General features: G+C 36.9%; 2 protein-coding genes across 2 annotated transcripts; both read left to right on the top strand.

The window, feature by feature from the left end:
* Positions 1-3,136: 3,136 nt before the first annotated feature.
* LOC142440371 (olfactory receptor 14C36-like) lies at positions 3,137-4,117 on the top strand. Its single transcript, XM_075542828.1, has one exon. The coding sequence runs from the start codon at positions 3,137-3,139 to the stop codon at positions 4,115-4,117; it is 981 nt and encodes a 326-aa protein (XP_075398943.1).
* Positions 4,118-18,690: 14,573 nt separating this feature from the next.
* Positions 18,691-19,668, top strand: LOC142440370 (olfactory receptor 14C36-like). The gene has a single exon (XM_075542827.1). It carries the CDS (start codon positions 18,691-18,693, stop codon positions 19,666-19,668), a length of 978 nt encoding a protein of 325 aa, XP_075398942.1.
* The last annotated feature ends 452 nt before the right edge of the window (positions 19,669-20,120 follow it).

Below are 20,120 nucleotides of genomic sequence, written 5' to 3'. Positions count from 1 at the left end.
TAATTAATCTTATAATATTTTGGAAAACTTAAGAGAGTATAAATGGATTAATGGATATGTGGGTAAAGGAAAAATTCATCCATGAACAAAATATATCTTACCACTTTGGGTCTTAAAGAGTCTTTCATAAGTTGTTCTATAAAAGTCAAAGAACAGTTTGATTTAATATCTTGAGAAATGAGAGAATCATGTGAATCTCTAATCTCATATGAAAATTTATTCCATGCCTAATGCATCCAATCTACCGGAGAATATGCACCTAAAGAAATATTTTAAGCATTTCAAACTCTACTCATACCATTTCAGGATCATTTATATTGTCATGTTCATTTTAAAAACAAATGATTACACTAGGAAAGCAGAGTGCTCTGCTTTATATTTACTTTTTGTTTACTTATTAGAATTCATTTAGTACTATTGATTTGATTCACTCTAGCTATACAATGGGCAGAGCTAGGATGTGAGGATGGCGCAGGACCAGGCGATGTTTCCTTCTGTTGTGCTCAGGGTCCCTATGGGTCACAGCCGGTCCAAGGGCACTTAACAAACAACAGTAGCTATAGGTGCACATTGGCTAGCCTTCCAAAAGCTCATCAATTAGATACTACCAGATGCTCCATGGGAAAAAGGTCAGACTTTCTGCTCCCATAAAGAGCTAGAGTCTCAGAAACCCACAGAAGCAGTTCAACACTTCCCTGGAAGGTTGCTGAGTTTGAATTGACACCAGGCCATGAATTTAATGGTATGTTTTTTTTCAGTTTATAGATACAAAGTAAAATAAATATTTTGTGCAAAAAACGACACATGATCAATCCTTTGGTCAGTCACTATTCATTCTTATTGACTTTTCTTCAGCATAGCAACATTTTGAATTTTGGGTATACTTGAAATATTTTACAAATATAAACTTTATAATGTGTTGTTAAATTTTTATAGAAAAATGGTACTATGGTTTTCAAATATTCTGTGACTACATAGTAAAATAAGTGAAAGTCAGAATACCAAATGTATCTTTCCCCAAGAGTCATGAAATTCAACTCTACTAGATAATCATTTGAAATTCATGCTGGAAACCTAAAAATTATTGGTGTTTATGAAAGTTTTTCATTTTATGGTAAAACGGTAAAGCATGTTTCAGTTTTATAATATGGTAGTTTAAGTCCCTCATTGACTTTAATGGAAATAATTTTAAGCACTTATTGTTAATATCTCAATTGTCCAGAAAAATGGCATAAATGAAGTACCTATGATACAGAAGTTATAGTCAAAAGATTCATTTTACAGTCCTACTAATAAGCACTAAATCAGCAGGATTTGTATATAAAACAACAAGAAGAGCAAAAGGAATTTAGAATAACATTTAAAAGGTTCTTATTTAAATTTAGGAAAAATATAAGTGGTTTACATAAAATACAGGAAACCTTGGTGTTATCACTGGGGTGCTAAGCACAGGTAACAGCTCAGAAGTCACAGTTATCCGTGAGGAAAAAGATGAGGCTTTCTGCTTTCTTAAAGTTCAGTAGCCTCTGAAACAGAAAGAAACAGTTCTACTTTGACCTACAGAGTCACTATAGGTCATTATAGTGTTGAAATCAACAAAATGGCAATGATTTTTGGCACACAAAATAGAGTATTCAATGCACTTCATCTTAGTCAGTGCTGAGTAGAGTTGAACAATTATTAGTTACCATAGATAATATTTACTTTTCTTATAGCTAAATAAAGCATTAAAATATGCATTAATTGCAACTTATAGACTAGGGGACATTAATTGGAGTGAAAAATATGAATAACTGAATTGATCAAACAGTTCATTAAAAGTAAACACATCTCATTTTCAGGTAAAGTAATTTATTTCATAATATATTGAAATGATATTTAATTAAATTTTTGAGGGGAAAACATGCTAAAACATAATTACAACTACTTTTCAGTAACGTCCCCAAAGGAGTGTGTTTTAAGTAAGCAGTTAATAGGAAAAGAATGCAATAATCTTCCAGTTCTTGATCACTGAACTATAATAGTGGCCCTCAAAACAGGCTTTTGTGGACCCTGTCGTCCTCAGACAGCTGGAATGGATGGAAAACTGATGAATAAGCCCCCAGGAAAATAACGTCCCAGTGGTAAACAGGACTGCTGTTACATCCTGAAGTACTGGTAGAGAAACAGCATCATGTAATAATCTGTCCTTTGATCAGACAAAAGTATGACTGGGTGCTCTTACGCATACATCTTCATCGATTAATAGACTCATTTATTTTGTCTTTTCATAATACTGTTATTTCATATTAGCATGTGTATATAATTTTCTAAGGTGCAGATCTACAATGAGAATTATATTGTAGAATATGTGAATAATGCAAACTACATGATAGCTTAAATTAAAAAAACCTGGTGTAATTATGATTCACTTGGTTAATTGTGGTTAATTATGGTATCAAGATAAAAAGTACCATTGAAAATGTAATAAAACATTTTACAAAAGAGCAGAGAGAAAAATAAATGTCTAAATAACTTCTTAGCTCTTAATGTGAACAAATATATATTGGCAAAAGAAAAAGATTATCAGACGATATAATTCTTCAGAGGACTTTACAAATAAAACAAATTTTTTGTGTGTGGAAAATGGAGGTGGATATTGGGATAAAAACAATATATTTCCTCAGTAGGCAGTAAATGAAATAAAACTACTCATAAAAAATGGAGATATTCTGATAAAAATGTAGTCTCTCTCTATGGGTTGCTTTTGGTAACCAACTAATTATATACTAAATGTGTTCTAATAATAATATACATACATAGAAATTACCCATACTGATGCCATCAATCTGTTGGGCAAGCTTTTGATCTTTGACTCTCAATATTAAATACACATAAGTGACAGAAAGGAAAATGAAACATGAGAACAGTTTATCTTGGTGCAATTCAGAAATAATTTATACAAGTAAAAATACTAAAGGAAAGTGGGTTCATATCCTGGTATTTTATACTAAGAAATGGCAGATATAGGAAAAATGATGGATAAATGGGGTCAATGAATGTGTGTACTATCTTTCCCCCTTTGATTCTTCTTCTTTTATTTTTTTAGGGAATTTTTTAAATGCATCTCTCAAAATCTTAAAGAAGTTATACTAAAATGCCTAATTCTACCACAGTGACTGAATTTCTGCTTACAGGATTTTCTGATGTGTGGGAGTTCAGAGTCTTGCACGCAATGTTATTTTTACTAATGTACTTGGCGACTCTCACAGGGAATCTTCTCATTGTCACAGTGATCACTGTTGACCAAAGACTTCATACCCCCATGTATTTCTTTATCCTGAATCTCTCTGTCTGGGATATGTGTTACATTTCTGTGACTGTGCCCAAGGCATGTGTCATCTTCCTGCTAAACAACAGGGTGATTTCCGTGGTTGGATGTGCAGCTCAGGTTTTCCTCGTGGTGTTATGTGCTTACACAGAGTTTCTGCTGCTCACCATCATGGCCCGTGACCGCTATGTGGCCATCTGCCAGCCCCTCCACTACCATGTGATCATGACCCCTCGTGTCTGTGTCCAAATGACGCTGGCCTCTGTGCTCAGTGGTCTGGTCTATTCAGGTGTGCGTACTGGGAACACATTCCATTTGTCCTTCTGTCGTTCTAATGTGGTTCATCAGTTTTTCTGTGATATCCCCTCTCTGATGAAGCTCTCCTGCTCTGACACCTTAACCAATGACATTTTAAATTTTGTCTTTACAATGATAGTAGGTGGCGGTTGCTTTTCCTTCATCACCATGTCTTATGTTCACATATTTTCTACTGTGCTCAAGTTTCCAACCAGAGGAGAACGAAGAAAGGCCTTTTCCACCTGTATCCCGCACATCCTCATTGTCATAGTTTTCCTCGGCTCTGCTATTGCTGTGTATCTGAAGCCAACCTCCAACTCCCCTCGGATCCAGGACATGGTCATTTCTGTGTTCTATTCCATAGTTCCTCCTTTCTTGAATCCTATCATCTATAGTCTTAGAAACAAGCAGATAAAGGAGGCTATAAGGCTAGTTATGAGAAAAACACTCACTTTTTTTAGGAAAACTCTCATTATATCAAGACATTCCTACTTTGATTGTAAGAGTTGACAATGATTCACAGTTAATGCTCTTTTCAATTCCTAACTTTGGCTTAGATTGTAATTAACAATAGTTATATTTATTGCTAGGAATGAAGCAATAGCACACAGTTGATTTTATTTTTCCCTGTAAAAATACACATTTCTTGATATCTAAGTCTTCACTGCTAGAAACTTGTATCTTTTCCTAAATACCTATTTCCATATATTCTCTTTTAAATAGAGTTCAAGGGATGAATGTTTGCTGAATGTTTACCTGCTAGACCAATAACCAAATGGTCTGTGTTCTAAAATTTTAATCATTCCATAAAAAGAAAAAACTTTATAGTCTGAACCTGCCAACATCATGGCCATGGACTCCCTCTCCAGTGTCACTGACACAGGATTAACTTGATGGCCATGAATATCTACAGAACTCAATAACAGATAAGCCATATTAGCTTTGCCTGAAGTCATTAAACCATACAACATACAATGTAGCTTTTGTTAAGGGTTACAGGTGCCATGGAGTCAATAATAAGGAAGAATGAAGAAAAATCAATGCATTTGAATTGTTATATTGTAAAACATTTTGTGTTCTCTCTTCTTCAGCATTGACTTTTCTCCTCTTAATTAAAATGTGTCTCTCCCATGCTCAACAATTTCTCGTGAAATTTGATTTCAGGCACCATCTACTACATATTTTGGATTCTCTCCAGCAAACATTTTTCAATATGTCACACATTCACTTTATGGAATAATGATGGAAAGACTATCAGTTTGCACTAGCATAAATGGTTTCATTTAAGGTGTAAGCCCAGTAATGAAGAAAACTAATATGTAATATATCCAGGGTAAAATTTTCTCTGCTTGGTGTCCACAGACACTGGGCCCCTCGGGCATGGGAAGGTTTGACTTCCAGAGAAATTTTATTTCTACTCTTGAACTGACATTTTGAACCAAGCAGCCTTCTGCTCATCAGCAGAAAGTTGTTCATACGACATTTTCCAAGGGGCAATAGACCGTGGCACCTGATCAAATGTAGCCTATGGTGAAAGTATGCCTCCTCATGGAAAGATTTAAAATTTGTATGCATGTGGATGACAAGGCGCCAAGGACAGTAATACTTTTACTGTAATTCCGAAGTAGCCTGCTGTTTTTCAGGTCCCAGTAAGAGCACAGCTTTCTTCTGGTTGATTTTAGGGATAGGACTCATCATTATTCAAAGAACTGAAATATGTATTCTTCAAGAAGTGGTCATATATGTGCTAAATATTTATATATAATACTAATAAGAAGTTATTTAAAATTATTAAGTTTCAAAAATGTAAGCAAAGTCCATTTAGAATTCTAGCATCTTGCAAAACCTATTAACCATTATCTCATTTGATTCATCCGTACAGAAGATATTCAAAGGACTACTAATTAAGTTAAGGTGAAATTCATTACAATATTTTATTAGTAAAATATATTTCCACTTTATGTAGCTTATGTTAATTGATGTTTCCTTCTCCCTCCTCTTCTTCATCTTCTTTCTCCAATAATTAGGACACAAATTTTCCTGCCAAATAGATAACATCACAGAGGTAAAGGATTTCCTGTTTACAGTGTTTTCTGATGCTTGGAAGCTGTAATTATTACATTCCGGACTATTTCTGTTGATTTTCCTGGCAGTGACAGGGAATATTCTCATCATGGTGGCCATTACTCTCAGTGGATGACTCCACACACCCATGCACTTCCTCTTATATAACTGCTTTGCTCAGTCCCAATGCCTAAATGAATCCACAGCTCCCTGACACACAACGACTTAATCTCTTATCTGGGCTGTGTGGCTCATCTATTTTTTCTTTACATTTGCATCTTCTGACTTAGCTTTTCTCGTTGTCATGTCCTATGGCCAATATGGGGCTATTTGCCATCTCCGACATTTGGGGGCCATGATGACTTCAGGAAAATGGGACCAGATCTCAGCTGTAGCCTGGTTTATTTGTTTTTCCTATGCTACCATCTATACGTGGAACTTGTTTGGGGAGCCCATTTTAAGAACCAGTGGGATTCAACAGTTCTTTACTGACATTCCTCATGTGCTATCCCTGTTGTCCTGTGAAATATTCTTTCTTGAGTTTGAGTCTCTGGATATCAGCTCATGCTTGCTTAATGGATGCTTTGTTCTTTACCAGATCTTCTCAGTATTCAGGATCCCTTCAGTAGAAAGTGCAGCAAAGGTCTTTTCCACTTGTTCCCCACAGCTTATTGTCACCATGCTTTTTCTCACCACTGGGCTCTTTGCTGCTTGGGACCAAGTGCCATAACTTCATCCATTCAAGATTTAGTGATTATGGCATATACAATTCCAGTCTCCATTCTTTTTTTGTTAAGATCATTTTATTGGGAACTCTTACAACTATTAATTTTACCAAGCACATTTCTATATATGTTGTCATCATTATTTTCTAAACACTTACTTTCTATTTGAAACCTTGGTATCAGCTCCTCTTTTTTCCCTCCCTCCCCCACCCTCACTTGTAACCCCTTTGTAAATTATAAATTAATATTATTTTCATATCTTACAGCGACCACTGTCTCCATTCCCCCATGGTTTCTGATGTTTGCCTCACTGGCGATGTCAATCATTGTGTCAATCAATGCAATTTTTTCTCCCTTTCCCCTCCTTCACCCTACCTTCTTGATATCACTACTCCCATTTCTGTTCCTGAGGGGTTTATCTTATCTGGATTCAAAGTGCCATCAGCTCCTATCTGTACCCATGTATATGCTCTGGTCTAGCCCACAGTAAAAGGCAGGTCTGGGGTCATGATAGTGGGGGGTAAGGGAGCTTCAAGGAAATAGAAGAATATTGTGTGTTTCATTGGATGTATACTGGACCCTGGTTGACTCATCCATTCCTTATGACCCTTCTGTCAGGAAATGTCCCATTGCCCCTTGTTCTCAAAAATATGTTGTTGTGTTGTGTTTTGTTTCTTGGTCTTCTGATGCCTGTTACCCAATCATGTAGACACCTCATGATCACACAGGCGGGTACGCTTCTTCCATATGAGTCTGTTGCTTCTATGCTAGATGACTACTTGTTTAACTTCAAGCCATTAAGACCCCAAACACTGTCTCTTTGGTAGCCAAGTACCATCAGCTTTTTCACCACATTTTCTTATGCACTCATTTGATCTGCAGCAATCATGTCAAAGGGTGATCATCACAGAATGGCAGGTTGTTAGAACAAAGTGTTTTGGTGTTGAGGCAGGGCTGAGCAGAGATCCAAAACCCATGCGTTGCTGCAATGTTTTGCATATAAATATATACATGAACAAATGTCTCTATTTTTATGCATTAATGTATTTACATATGTGCACTCCTATGTTTATTCCTCTATCCATAGCTTTGCTTCCTAGATCTTTTCTCTGTTTCCTTACAACGTCATCCTGCCCCACCATCACACTTGCCCTTCTGCCTCTTAGTAAGTTCTCTCAGCTAGATTGCTATTTCTTCTACAGTCCCTGGATCTCTATGTCCTCCTCATTATTGATTTTAATTCCTAAGTTGTTCCCCTATCTATGGCATTGTTTGCTCACCACTCTCTTCCCTTGACTACTACTCACCTCAATTCCCTCTGGAACCATGGGTCCCATTGTTTTCTCCTCAAGCTTTCTTCCCATAAGGAGATAAAAGCTTCTTTTTGAAAACTTTTTAATAAAAAATGATTTTTTCCAAAAGTGAAAACTGGCTTTTACTTGTCAAAGACCTATATCAATTGTTTTGTTTTGTTTCCTCAGCTATTGACTTTGGTCTTTACACAGATGTAACATAACCATCATTTATATCTATATAACTTCAATTGAGCTTTTTTGTTGATGTTATTGTTGTGTCAGGAAAGCCTTTCTTAATTGCTAATTCAGAAATTTAAGTTAATTAACTTTTTGTTAAACAACGTAGACAAGTGTTATTCTCATTTTTCAATTATTAAAATTGGTTAGAAATTTTCAAGTAATTGAATAGTGAAAAACAACCACCTATTACAAATTTTTCCTTGTAAGACCAGAGATAAGTGAATTTGTGAATCCATAGATGAGTGGATTAGTAAACTCTGGCACATACACACAATGGAGTACTATGTAGTACTGAAAAGCACGGACGATCACATGAAACACACCATTTCGTGGGTAGAGCTGGAAAGAATCATGTTAAGCGAGGTAAGTCAATCTCAGGTATAACATGAGTCCCCTGAGGTAAGTGCAATCAGTACCCCAGTAATAGAATAGACACTTATCTCGCAATAAACGGGTGGAAGCATAGATAGTTGGGAGGAAGACAGATCACACCCAGGAAGGTACATGAGAGTCCAACATAAAGAACGGAAAGGGGGGCAGGAGAAGGGAGAATCAGGACGGGGAGAAACTAAGTTGATAAGGGGATGGGGGCAGGAACAGGGCACTAATCCACCCAGGGGAAGAGTATTGGTTGTGTCCCCACAGAACTGCAATATGCATACAGACCCCACAATTATGCACCAAACCAGGAAGGCAACTTAACGCATGGACGATCCACAAAAAGAATGGGCCATGCACCCAGCCCCAGCTAGAATCAGCCCGACACCTACTATGTAAGGGAGTGCCACAGAAAATGAAAATAGATCATCTGGTGAGGGAAAGGAACTGACTTACCATACCCAGAAGGAAGCTGAGGCAAATGAAGGGGGAGGAAGGGAGTGGATCACATCAGGGCCACGAAGCTCAGAGGACGATAGCTCGGCTCTGAGCAGACAATGCACAGAGAGGACCATACGGCTGGCCCCAATGATAGATGTGACATCCTGCACTGACCCATGGTCAGTGCAGCACTGGAGACACAGTGTGGGATGTGTGAACGAGCTGACACCACCACATTGAGGCAAAACACTGGGAGCATGCAGTAGAGCGGAGGGGAAGCAGAGCAAGGTGGTCCCAATGGACTTTGGGGCCAGGGCAGGGCACCCCATCAGACTCATCCGGAAAACACTCCTAAAGGTCAGCAAACAGATCCTGAGCTATTCACAGGCTTTCCTTTCTTTTATTTTTTCTCTTCTTTTAGATTTTGTATGCCAGTGGCTTTTTTGTTTGTTAGTTTGCCGGTGTTGCTGCCATCGTCACTGTGTTCTTATGTGCCAATTTCTTTGGTGCTGTGGCGGATACGCAATTGTATGCACATATTATTAGCTGTGCAGGTCCATCTAGATAAGATAGGCTGGCTAAGCAATGTGGAGAAGAAAATAACGGAACCAATGGACGTGGGTGGATATGGGAGAATGGGAGGTGTGGGAAGGGAGTAGCTGTGGCCAACCCAGGGACATGGGAACAATGAGTGGTTCAAAACTAGGGGCAGGGAGGGGAGGGGAGGACTTGCATGGAGTGACCAAGGGCAAGGTAACTGAGAGGAATTAACCAAACCAGAATGAAAGCTGAACATGGTAGTGGGATAGCAGGAAAGTATAAGGAAATAGATGAAATGACTAGGCGGCAAAGGGCATACATAGAGGCCCCAATACAGACATGTACATATGTGAATATATTTATGATTATGGGGTAAATAGATCTATGTGCAAATATTTATAGGTTTAGTAGTAGAGTAGCAGGTGGGCATTGGGCCTCCTCTCGCTCATTCCTTTAATACAAGAGCACTTTGCTCAGCTAAATGATCATTCCATGATACCCATCTTCCCAACATGATCACCGAAGACAAACGTGTGCATAAGCAAATGTGGTGAAGAAAGCTGAGTGTCCAGCTATCAAAAGATACAGTGTCTGGGATCTTAAAGGCTTGAAGGTAAACAAGCTGCCATCCATCTCACAAGCAACAGAGCCCACAGGAAAGAAGCACACAAGCCTGTGCGATCATGAGATGTTGAAGGGATCAGGTAGCAGAGACCCAAGAACAAAAACCATCATTGTGTGATCACCATCACCATATAAAGGCTGAAGATGAATGTGTGTATAGGAAAGTGTGGTGAAGAAGGCTGATGGTTCCTGGTTATCGAGAGATATAATGTCTGGAGTCTTACAGGCTTGAAAGTAAACAAGCGGCCATCTAGTCCAGAAGCAACAAAGCCCACATGGAGGAAGCACACCAACATGTGTGATCACGAAGGGTCAAGGGGACCAGGTATCCACCACCAAATTGTGGGGGGGAGATCATATCATCGTGAATGAGGGGAGTGAACAATGGGGACCCAATGCCTATCTCTAGACAACTGGACACCCCTCATAGAGGGTTAATGGGAGAAAAAGAGTCACTCAGGGTGCAGTGTAACATTGATGAAGCTCACAACCTTCCTCTAGTTCTTAAACGCTTCTTTCCCCCCCCCCCACTATCATGATCCCAATTCTACCTTGTAAACCTAGTTAGACCAGAAGAGCACAGCGATGCAGATGGGAACTGGAAACACAGGGAATCCAGGACAGATTAACCACTCAAGACCAGTGGTTAGATTGGTGATGCCAGGAGGGAAGAGGGAAGGGAACTTAGAAAGGGGAAACCGATTACAAGGATCTACATATAACTTCCTCCCTGGAGGATGAGAAACAGAAAACTGGGTGAAAGGAGACACCAGGCAGTGCAAGGTATGATAAAATAATAATTTATAAATTATCAAGGGTTCATGAGGGAGGGGGGAGCAAGGAGGGAGTGGGTGGGAAAAAAAAAAAAAGAAAATGCGGAGCTGATTCCATGAGCCCAAGTGGAAAGCGAGAGTTTTGAGAATGATGGGGGCAACAAATATGTAAGTATGCTTTACACAATTGATGTATGTGTGGATTGGGATAAGTTGAAGAGCCCCAATAAAATGATGAAAAATTTTAAAAAGCCCAGATTTTGAGGTACCACCACTATGATATTCTTCACATTGTGAGGTTTTCTGCAGTGCAGTCTAACAGCAGTATCATCGATAAGATTTGATTTCAATTGCCTTGGAATTTCTCTCCGTGTTATCTTCCTCCCGCCTCTACAGTTCTGCGATAGTAAAGCGGCAGTCGAAGCTGTTATACAGTACAGTGCTGTTATGACTGCTCTGTTGAAAGATGAAGATGTAACCAGTTTTAGTTGACAGAGCACTGTTTTGTGGGGTTTCAGAGGTGTTTAAAATTCTACAAACCAAACCAGACTTCTAACTTGATTAACTCATGTACTAAGGGTCCTAAAGTCAATGCTAATAAAGCATATAATATCTGACTGCTTTAGAATTGTGTGCCATTTTTTGCTTGTTTGTTTCCATGAATGAGCGAGGGGAATGAAACGACAGCGATTTGCTGATGTAGAAGGAGTGAAGAAGAAAATGAGGGGGCTGGTGTCGGCCACTCAAACAGATGCATTTTAAAAATGGTTCTAAGAATGAAATCACAGAGATTTGACTAATGTATTAAGTGTAATGAAATGTATTGAATGAAGAGTACGTTGAATGTGATACGTATTTTTTAAAACATTTAAATACATAGCTTTGAAAAAAATCCATTTGGGGGATAACCCCTCGATGTGGCGTGTTGTGCTTGTTGGATATTTGGTTTATTCTCCCTTAGAGATGTATTTTACACGGTGACTCTCTCAGTACAGAGTGGTCACTTCATGAGATAGAGATGTGGGAAGATCAGCTTTCTCAAAAGAGTACTGTAAAAATAACACAGCTCCTTTGATAATTTATAGATGTGTATGCAAAGCTAAAAAATAGTCTATAACAATCTATAACATACCAAAAGAATAAGAATATTAGATTTTAAGCAACCTAAATGGATTTTAAAACCTAAACATTAGATTTTAAGCAACCTAATATTATGGAATGATCAGAAACCAACTCAATATAAAACTTGACAAAATGCATTACCACACAGTTTTGGCAGGTGCCAAGGGATACATTAGAGATTTAAAATATACACAGTGACATCAAATTTTAGAAAAGTTTTAGACTTATTAAAAATTGAATAAATAATACTAAGAGTGTCCCTTTCAATAATTCCCCCATTAACATCCTCTGCTATTTTTAACAACTTGCAATTAATGTACATTTGTAACAGTTGATGAACCATTGTTGACAGATTTTTATTGACTAAAGTCACTCTGAAATCATGGTTCAATACTTGTTAAATAGAGATTTTGAAAATGCATGAAGTCATTTATCCACCATTATAATATCCACATTACAAAAGAGGATAGCTTCATTGCACTAAAAGTTTGCTTCTCTACCTAGTCACCCTTTCTCCTCTCTCTCTGAACCTTTCAGAAAACACTGATTTTTTTCATTCCTTCTACTACTTTTCTTTTTAACAAATTCTCATACAGTCGGGTTCATGGAACATGTATGTCTTAAAATCTGGTGTCTTTCACTTAGTAATATAAAATTCACTTTATTGTGCTTCTGTTGTGGATTCATATGCCATTCTTTTTTATTACTAAATAACATTGCATTGCATACATATACCTCATTTTTTTATCCATTGATCTTTTGCAAAACATCTTAAGATCTTCCAATTTGGGGCAGTGTGTTATTCTGGGTACATTAGAGAAGCAAATCTATAAAAACTCACATATATACACACATATCTATGAGTTTTATATAAAGGGTAAGTGTACATGAACCCAGTGCTGCCCAACTCAGTGCTTCCCAAGCCCATAAATCCAACATTAGCCCATAAGTCTAACACCAATCCACAAAGTCCTCCTCCATCTCACAAAACACAAGCAATGACACCGACTGCAGGAAGAAAGCTGAATCAGTGAGCATGTAAACATCTCAGCACTGGCAGGGGTCTCCACACGGCTGCTCCTGCACCCAGGGCTGCATCAGGGTAGGTCCATGCAGCCTCTCCTCGGGGATGTCTTGCAGGAAGTGAGCCTTGCCAGCTGAAGCAGGGAACTTGCTAAGGCAGCTGCACCCTGATCCGACCAGCATAAAGCAAGAGGCTCAAGAACTAGAAAAGCAAGGCTCATGGAGCCATTTATGCCTCTGCCCTTCAATTAACCCCTCATGTGTTTATCGACCTGGCTGGCACAATAAACCTTAAATATCTCAGGCGGCTAAGAATAATGATATGAAGGAAAAATTGACTTGATGACAGTGGAAAAATTGAATAGACTTAAATAAATATAGGTCGCAAGTTTTATGTGAGTATGTGTTCCTAAATCATTTGGATAATTACCTAGATCCTAGGTGGTATGATAAGAGTACATTTAGCTTTACATGAAATTATCAAACTTTTTGAAAGAGTAATGAATAAATCGCTCATTTCCTCCATCAGTGAATGAGAGCTTCTGTTGGTCTAGATCATTTACATCTTGGTTTTTTCAGTGGTTTTCACTTGGGTCATTATAAAACTCACATAGGTTATCTGAATAGTCTTCATTTGCAATTCCCAAATTAGATAAATGATTGATAAGTTTTTTATCCATTTACTTCTATGTCCTCTGCACACCTCAGGTGTCTATGCAGATATTTTGCTCATTTTTAAATTGATTTACTTTTTTCAATTATGAATTTTTAAAGTTATATGTATATTAAATGAAAGTACTTGCACCATCACTGGTATTTTGCAACTAATTCTCTCAGCATGCAATACAATTCAATGTAAATAGACTAAATTCCTCTCAACTGGGCTAGTAGATAACATAACTATAATAAATGGAGAAAAGTTTAAAGTTGTGAAGGATTTTGTCTTGCTTTGATCCACACTCAATTCCCATGGGAGCAGCCATCAGTAGATCAAGAGATGCATTGCATTGACAGAATCTGCTGCACCAGACCTCTGAAGAGCATTGAAAACACAGATGATCCTGGGAGAACTAGGGTGCACCTGCCCCAAGCCGAGGTATTTCCCATCGTCTGCTATGCATGGGAAAGGAGGACAGTGACTAAAAAAGATGAAGAAGCACAAATGCATTTAAGCTGTGGGGCTGGAGAGTAATATCGGAAGTTCAATAGGCTGCTAAAAGCCAAACCGTTCTATATTCAAAGAAACAATGCCAGAGTGCTCGATTGAGGCAGGAATGACAAGACTTCATCTTTCATACTTTGGACATATTTTCGTGACAGACCAGTCCCTAGTGAAACATATCCTGTTAGGTAAAGAAGAGGGGCAGCGAACAAGAGGGAAGTCCCCCAGGACATGCATTGACACTGAGGCTGCAACAATGGGCTGAAGCTTAACAACAACGGTGAGGGTGGGTGAGGACCAGACAGTGTTGCTGTTGTGTCTAAGCCAACTTCCTCAAAACCTCACAAGAACAGCAGCTATATGTTCAGATCAGCAGTAGGGCCCCTGACTTTTCCTTCTCTGATCATGTCCTCACAATCCACAAAAATTCACTCAAGGAATAAATGATATCTTAGAAAAACTGGGATTTCTGTGTGTTTAAGTCATTATCTCAATCTCCATTCTTTTACAAAGGTCAATATACTAATATGTTTTGATATATGAACATTGGATTGATACTCAGTATCCTGTTCACTGTCCAGGTAGAGCCAATTAGTTTCTTGACATGCTTTCCTGGGAGCTGGATAATTTGAATGCCATGGGATGTACTCCCAGGGGATTTTCCAGTGCCAGCAGCCTCCTCATGTTCTTAGATGTATCTGAACACAGGGGTGCTAGTTATAAAACGAACGATTCCTGTAAGAATCTCAGTAATTGTGAGAAATATGCCTATTTATATTAGTTTTCACTTCGAACATTGCATCCTAACCAGAAATCCTGGATTACCTATCCAATTTATAAAATAACAACTTGTGAGTATTTGTAGTTATAAATTTAATTTTTCTTTCATCTTTTTTGTTACAACTTGAATCACGGGTTTCAGTTACTTCTTGTACTGTTCACTGATTTATACAGAAACACTGCAGATGATATTAAAACAGAAAGCATAGATAGGGAACATGCAAACTCGCAGGACCTAATTTTATTCATTTTATTGATAGCCACACCCCAGTAATTATAGTAGAATAAATATTGTTCCTAAAAATCTCCTTGGGGTCAGAAAGCAGCCTTGTATCTTGCTGATGCCAACAACTGTGGTGGGTGCAAAAAGAGTCTGGATACACCCCACAGCTCTAGATTTTAGTTTGATCGTTTAAATGTATATTAAAATATTAAGTCAAATATATTTTATTTTACCAAAATGATTTGTTTCTATTAATATTTAACTAATGATTTTAAAATATTTTACATTTGCTAGAATTCCCTTTTTATATTTTCTTTGCACAGAGTGACTTATTGATTACATGACATACATGTAAATTTAGTACACCCTTAAACTATAATTCTAGTACTTTGTGTTAGCACATTATGTGATATGTACACATTTGGCCATGATTATATTTACAGATCTCCCATAAAGACTGCTTGCGGAAATTATCTTCATTTATTGACTTCAAATATTGATTTGAGGTAATCATAAATAGATCATGGATATGTGGCTAAATGAAAAAGCCATCCATGGACAAAATATACCTTGCAAATTGGGGACTTCGAAGAGTATCCTATCAATTTTCTATAAAAAAATCAAAGAAAAATTTGATTTTACATTTTGAGGAATCAGATAATCATGTAATTCTCTAATCTCATATGGAAAATTCTCCAATGACTGCTATAACCCATCCACTTGCAATTATACAGCTAATGAAATATTTTAAGGTTTTCAAACTCTACTCATATCATTTCAGGATTTTTTTATATTATCGTGTTAATTTTAAGAACAAATAATTATACTAGAAAAGGGAGGATGTTTTTATTGACTTTTGGTTTACGTATTGGAATTTAGTCAGGACTATGTATACGGTTGGTTCACTGTAGCTGCAACAATGGGCAGAAGCTAGGATGTGAGGAAGGCGCAAACCAGGCAACATTTCGTTCTGTTGTGCTTTGGGTCTCTATGGATCACAGCCAACTCCATGGCACTTAACAACAACAATGGGTACAGCATCGCATTGAATTGTGATCCAGAAGGTCAACAGTTGGAAACCACCAGACCCTCCATAGGAGAAAGGTGGGGCTTTCAACTCCCATACAGAGTTAGAGTCTCAGAAACCTACAGCAGCAGCTCCACACTCCCTGAACAGTCGCTAGGAGTGGGCACTGACTCCATGGTAGTGAATTTCAGGGGAGATTTTAGTTTATAGGTATGACGTGAAATAAATATTAAGGGCAGAAAGAAGGGCATGCTCAATCTTTTTGTCAGTCACCATTAATTTTATTGACTTTTCTTCAACATAGCAACCATGTTTAGTTCTTCCTTTATTTGAAATATTCTACAACTATTAACATCATAATTTAAATATGTATAGATAATGGTACTACGTTTTTCAAATATTTCTTTGACTACATAGTAAATAAATGACAATTAGAATGCAAAATATATCTTTCTCTGAGGGTCATGAAATTCAATTCTACTAGGGGTTATATGAAATTCATGCTGGAAACCTAAAAATTGTTAATGTTTATGAAAGTTTTCATTATATGTTCAAAATGTTAAAGCATGTTGCATTTCTATAACATGGTAGTGTATGTCTGTCATTGACTTTAATGGGGGTAATTAATATTAAGCAACAATTATTAATATCACAATTGTCAGGAAAATTATAATAAGCTATCTTTGATAATTCAGTAGTCATATTCAACCAAAGTGATTTTACAATGCTACCAATAAACTCTCAAACAGCAAGATTGTATAAATCAACAGTAAGAACAAAAACCATTTAGTGAAAGATTTAAAGGGATATTAGTTAAGGTTTCAAATATGTTCAGGTTTTAGGAGTAAAATAAGTGTTCTATTGAAAAATACAGGGAATACTGGTGGTAGAGTAGGGAGCTGAGCACAAAGTCAGCAGATAAAAACCTACAGATTTTTCAAGGGAGAAATATGAGGTTTTCTGCTCGCTTACAGATCAATAGCCCTAAAACTGAAAGGAGCACTTCTCTGACCAATAAGGTCACTGGGTTGAAATAAAATCAATGGCAGTCATTTTTTGGCAAACAATATAGAGTATTAAATCAACTTCATCTTAGTCGGATTTAAGTATAATGAAACAAATATCAATTATTACAAATAATATTTACTTTTCTTACATTTCAATGAAGGATAAAATATGTATTAGTTACAACTTATAGAACTAGGGGAGGTTTATTGTGGTGAATTATATGAATATATGAATTGAGCAAACATAATCAAAGTAACTCAATCACATTTTCAGGTGAAGTAATTATTCCTAAAAATATATTTAAGTAATAAAACATTGCAATACATATTTAACGTGAAAACATGCTTGTAGTTATAAAATTCAAATTGTAAAAATGGAAATAAAATCTAAAACATAAATACACTTCTTTTCAATAACATCCCCAAAGGAATGAGTTTTAAATAAACAAGTAGCAAACTAATGGCATGATCATCCAGGTCTAGATCACTGGTCTATAAAAGTGGAAACAAAGCAGTCTTTTTTGGCTCCTACCATCCTTAGGCGCTAGTATGGTTGAAAAACAAATGAGGGAAGCGCGCGCCCTGCGGCCCCGAGGCTGTCGGTGAAAAAAAAAAAAAAGAAAAACAGATGAATAGTCACCCGGGAACATAAGGTTTCCTGGTGAGAAACAGCAAAGCTGTCATAAGCAAAGTTCTGGTCCAGAAAAACACCAACTATTGTAATCTGTCCTTGAGCAGAGAAGCCTGAGTGTTCTTACACGTACATTTTCATAGATTAATAGACCCATTTGGTCTTTTCATTGTACAGTTATTTCATTCCAGCTTGTGTATATAATTTTCTAAGTTGCATAATTACAATGGGAATTATATTTTAGATTGTGTGAGAAATGTCAATTATGTGTAATAGCCTAAAAGAATAAATCCTGATGTTATCATGAATCACTTAGTCATCTATGGTATCTAGTTTAAATAAGAATAAAAATTACCTTGAAATATATATTAAATATTTTACAAAAGGGCAGATATAGAAAATCAGATGTCTAAAAAACGAAATTTCTTCGCTGTTAATATGAACAAATACATATTGCTAATAGAAAAATATTTGTCAGAGAGACTAATTCTTCAGGGAACTTTCCAAATGAAATTAACAAAATTAAGAATGCACATAGAATTTTTCCTCAGTAGGTAGAAAATGAACTAAAACTATGCAAAAAATTCAGATACTCATAAAACTATAGCTTATTTTTGCTATATGAATTGTATTTTGGACACTAACTAATCATATAATAACTGTATTCTAATAAAAATATATATTCATAGATATTACCTATATTAGTACAATAAATCTGCCGGGCAAACTTTTGATCTTTGATTCCCAATATTACATAATCATCAGTGATATTAGTGATATAAATGAAAACCAACATGAGTACAATTTACTTTGCTGACACTTGGAAATAATTTACACGAGGTGACTACTGAAAGACTGTGAGTTAATATAACATTTTATACTAAGAAATGCCATAAACAGGAAATGAAATGAATAAATAGGGATCAATGCATGTAATTATTATATTCTTTCTTCCATTGAATCTTCTTTTTTTTTTTTTAGGAATTCTTTGCATGTGTCTCACCAAGTCCTAAAGAAATTGTACTAAAATGACTAACTATACCTTAGTGACTGAATTTCTACTTACAGGATTTTCTGATGTGTGGGAATTCCGAGTCTTATACACAATATTATTTTTAATAATGTACTTGGCTACTCTCACAGGAAATTTTCTCATTGTCGCAGTGATCACCGTTGACCAAAGACTTCATACTCCCATGTATTTCTTTATCCTGAATCTCTCTGTCTGGGACATGTGTTACATTTCTATTACTGTACCCAAGGCGTGTGTCATCTTCCTGCTAAACAACAGGGTGATTTCCCTGGTTGGATGTGCAGCTCAGATTTTCCTCATAATTTTATGTGCTTCTGCAGAGTTGCTGCTGCTCACTTTCATGGCCCGTGACCGCTATGTGGCCATCTGCCAGCCCCTCCACTACCATGTGATCATGACCCCTCGTGTCTGTGTCCAAATGACACTAGCCTCTGTGCTCAGTGGTCTGGTTTATGCAGGTGTGCACACTGGGAACACATTCCATTTGTCCTTTTGTCGTTCTAATGTGGTTCATCAGTTTTTCTGTGATATCCCCTCTCTGCTGAAGCTCTCCTGCTCTGATATCTTCACCAATGAAATCGTAATTTTTGCCTCTGCAATAATAGGTGCTGGCTGCCTTTCCTTTATCATCATGTCTTATATTCACATATTTTCTACCGTGCTTAAGTTTCCAACCAGAGGAGAACGAAGAAAGGCCTTTTCTACCTGTATCCCGCACATCCTCATTGTCATAGTTTTCCTCGGCTCTGCTGTTGCTGTTTATATGAAACCCACCTCCAACTCCTTTCTGACACAAGACATGATCATTTCTGTGTTCTATTGTATAGTTCCTCCTTTCTTGAATCCTGTCATCTATACTCTTAGAAACAAGCAGATAAAGGAGGCTGTAAGACGAGTTATGAGACGAACAATCAATACTTTCAGAAAAACTATCATTATTTCAACAAATTCCGACTTTGGTTCTAAGAAGTAAAATGTTTTACAAATATATGTTCTGTTCACTTTCTAACTTTGGGGGACCTGGATTGGATTGTAACTAAGAAAACTTGTATTTATGTGCCAGAAATTAAATAAAACACACCCTTGATTTTGTTTTCCTTAGAAAAAATACACATTTATTGATGCCTATGATTTCATTGCTAAATTTTTTTATCTATTTTGAAATATCTATTTCCATATATTCCCTCCTCAAAGGATCGTTGGTTGCTGGTAGACTGATAATCAAAAGATCTCTGTTCTAAACTCTCAATCACTCCATAAAAGAAAAACAACTAGGCAATCTGATTTTACAAACAGCACAGCCTTGGTCTCCCTCTCTAAGGTCACTGAGACAGAAAGAACTTGATTGCCAAGAATAACTACGTATTTTGGAAAAATAGTTCCAAAAATCCACATTAGCTGTGTCTGACTTCATTATACAATAAG

The sequence above is a fragment of the Tenrec ecaudatus genome, chromosome 2, assembly GCF_050624435.1.
Source record: "Tenrec ecaudatus isolate mTenEca1 chromosome 2, mTenEca1.hap1, whole genome shotgun sequence".
Classification (NCBI taxonomy): domain Eukaryota; kingdom Metazoa; phylum Chordata; class Mammalia; order Afrosoricida; family Tenrecidae; genus Tenrec; species Tenrec ecaudatus.
This window is presented reverse-complemented; position numbering and strand designations above follow the sequence as displayed.

Bases quoted from the DNA above. Each gene is read 5' to 3' on its own strand.
- LOC142440371 (XM_075542828.1), top strand. From the start codon at position 3,137: ATGCCTAATTCTACCACAGTGACTGAATTTCTGCTTACAGGATTTTCT.
- LOC142440370 (XM_075542827.1), top strand. From the start codon at position 18,691: ATGACTAACTATACCTTAGTGACTGAATTTCTACTTACAGGATTTTCT.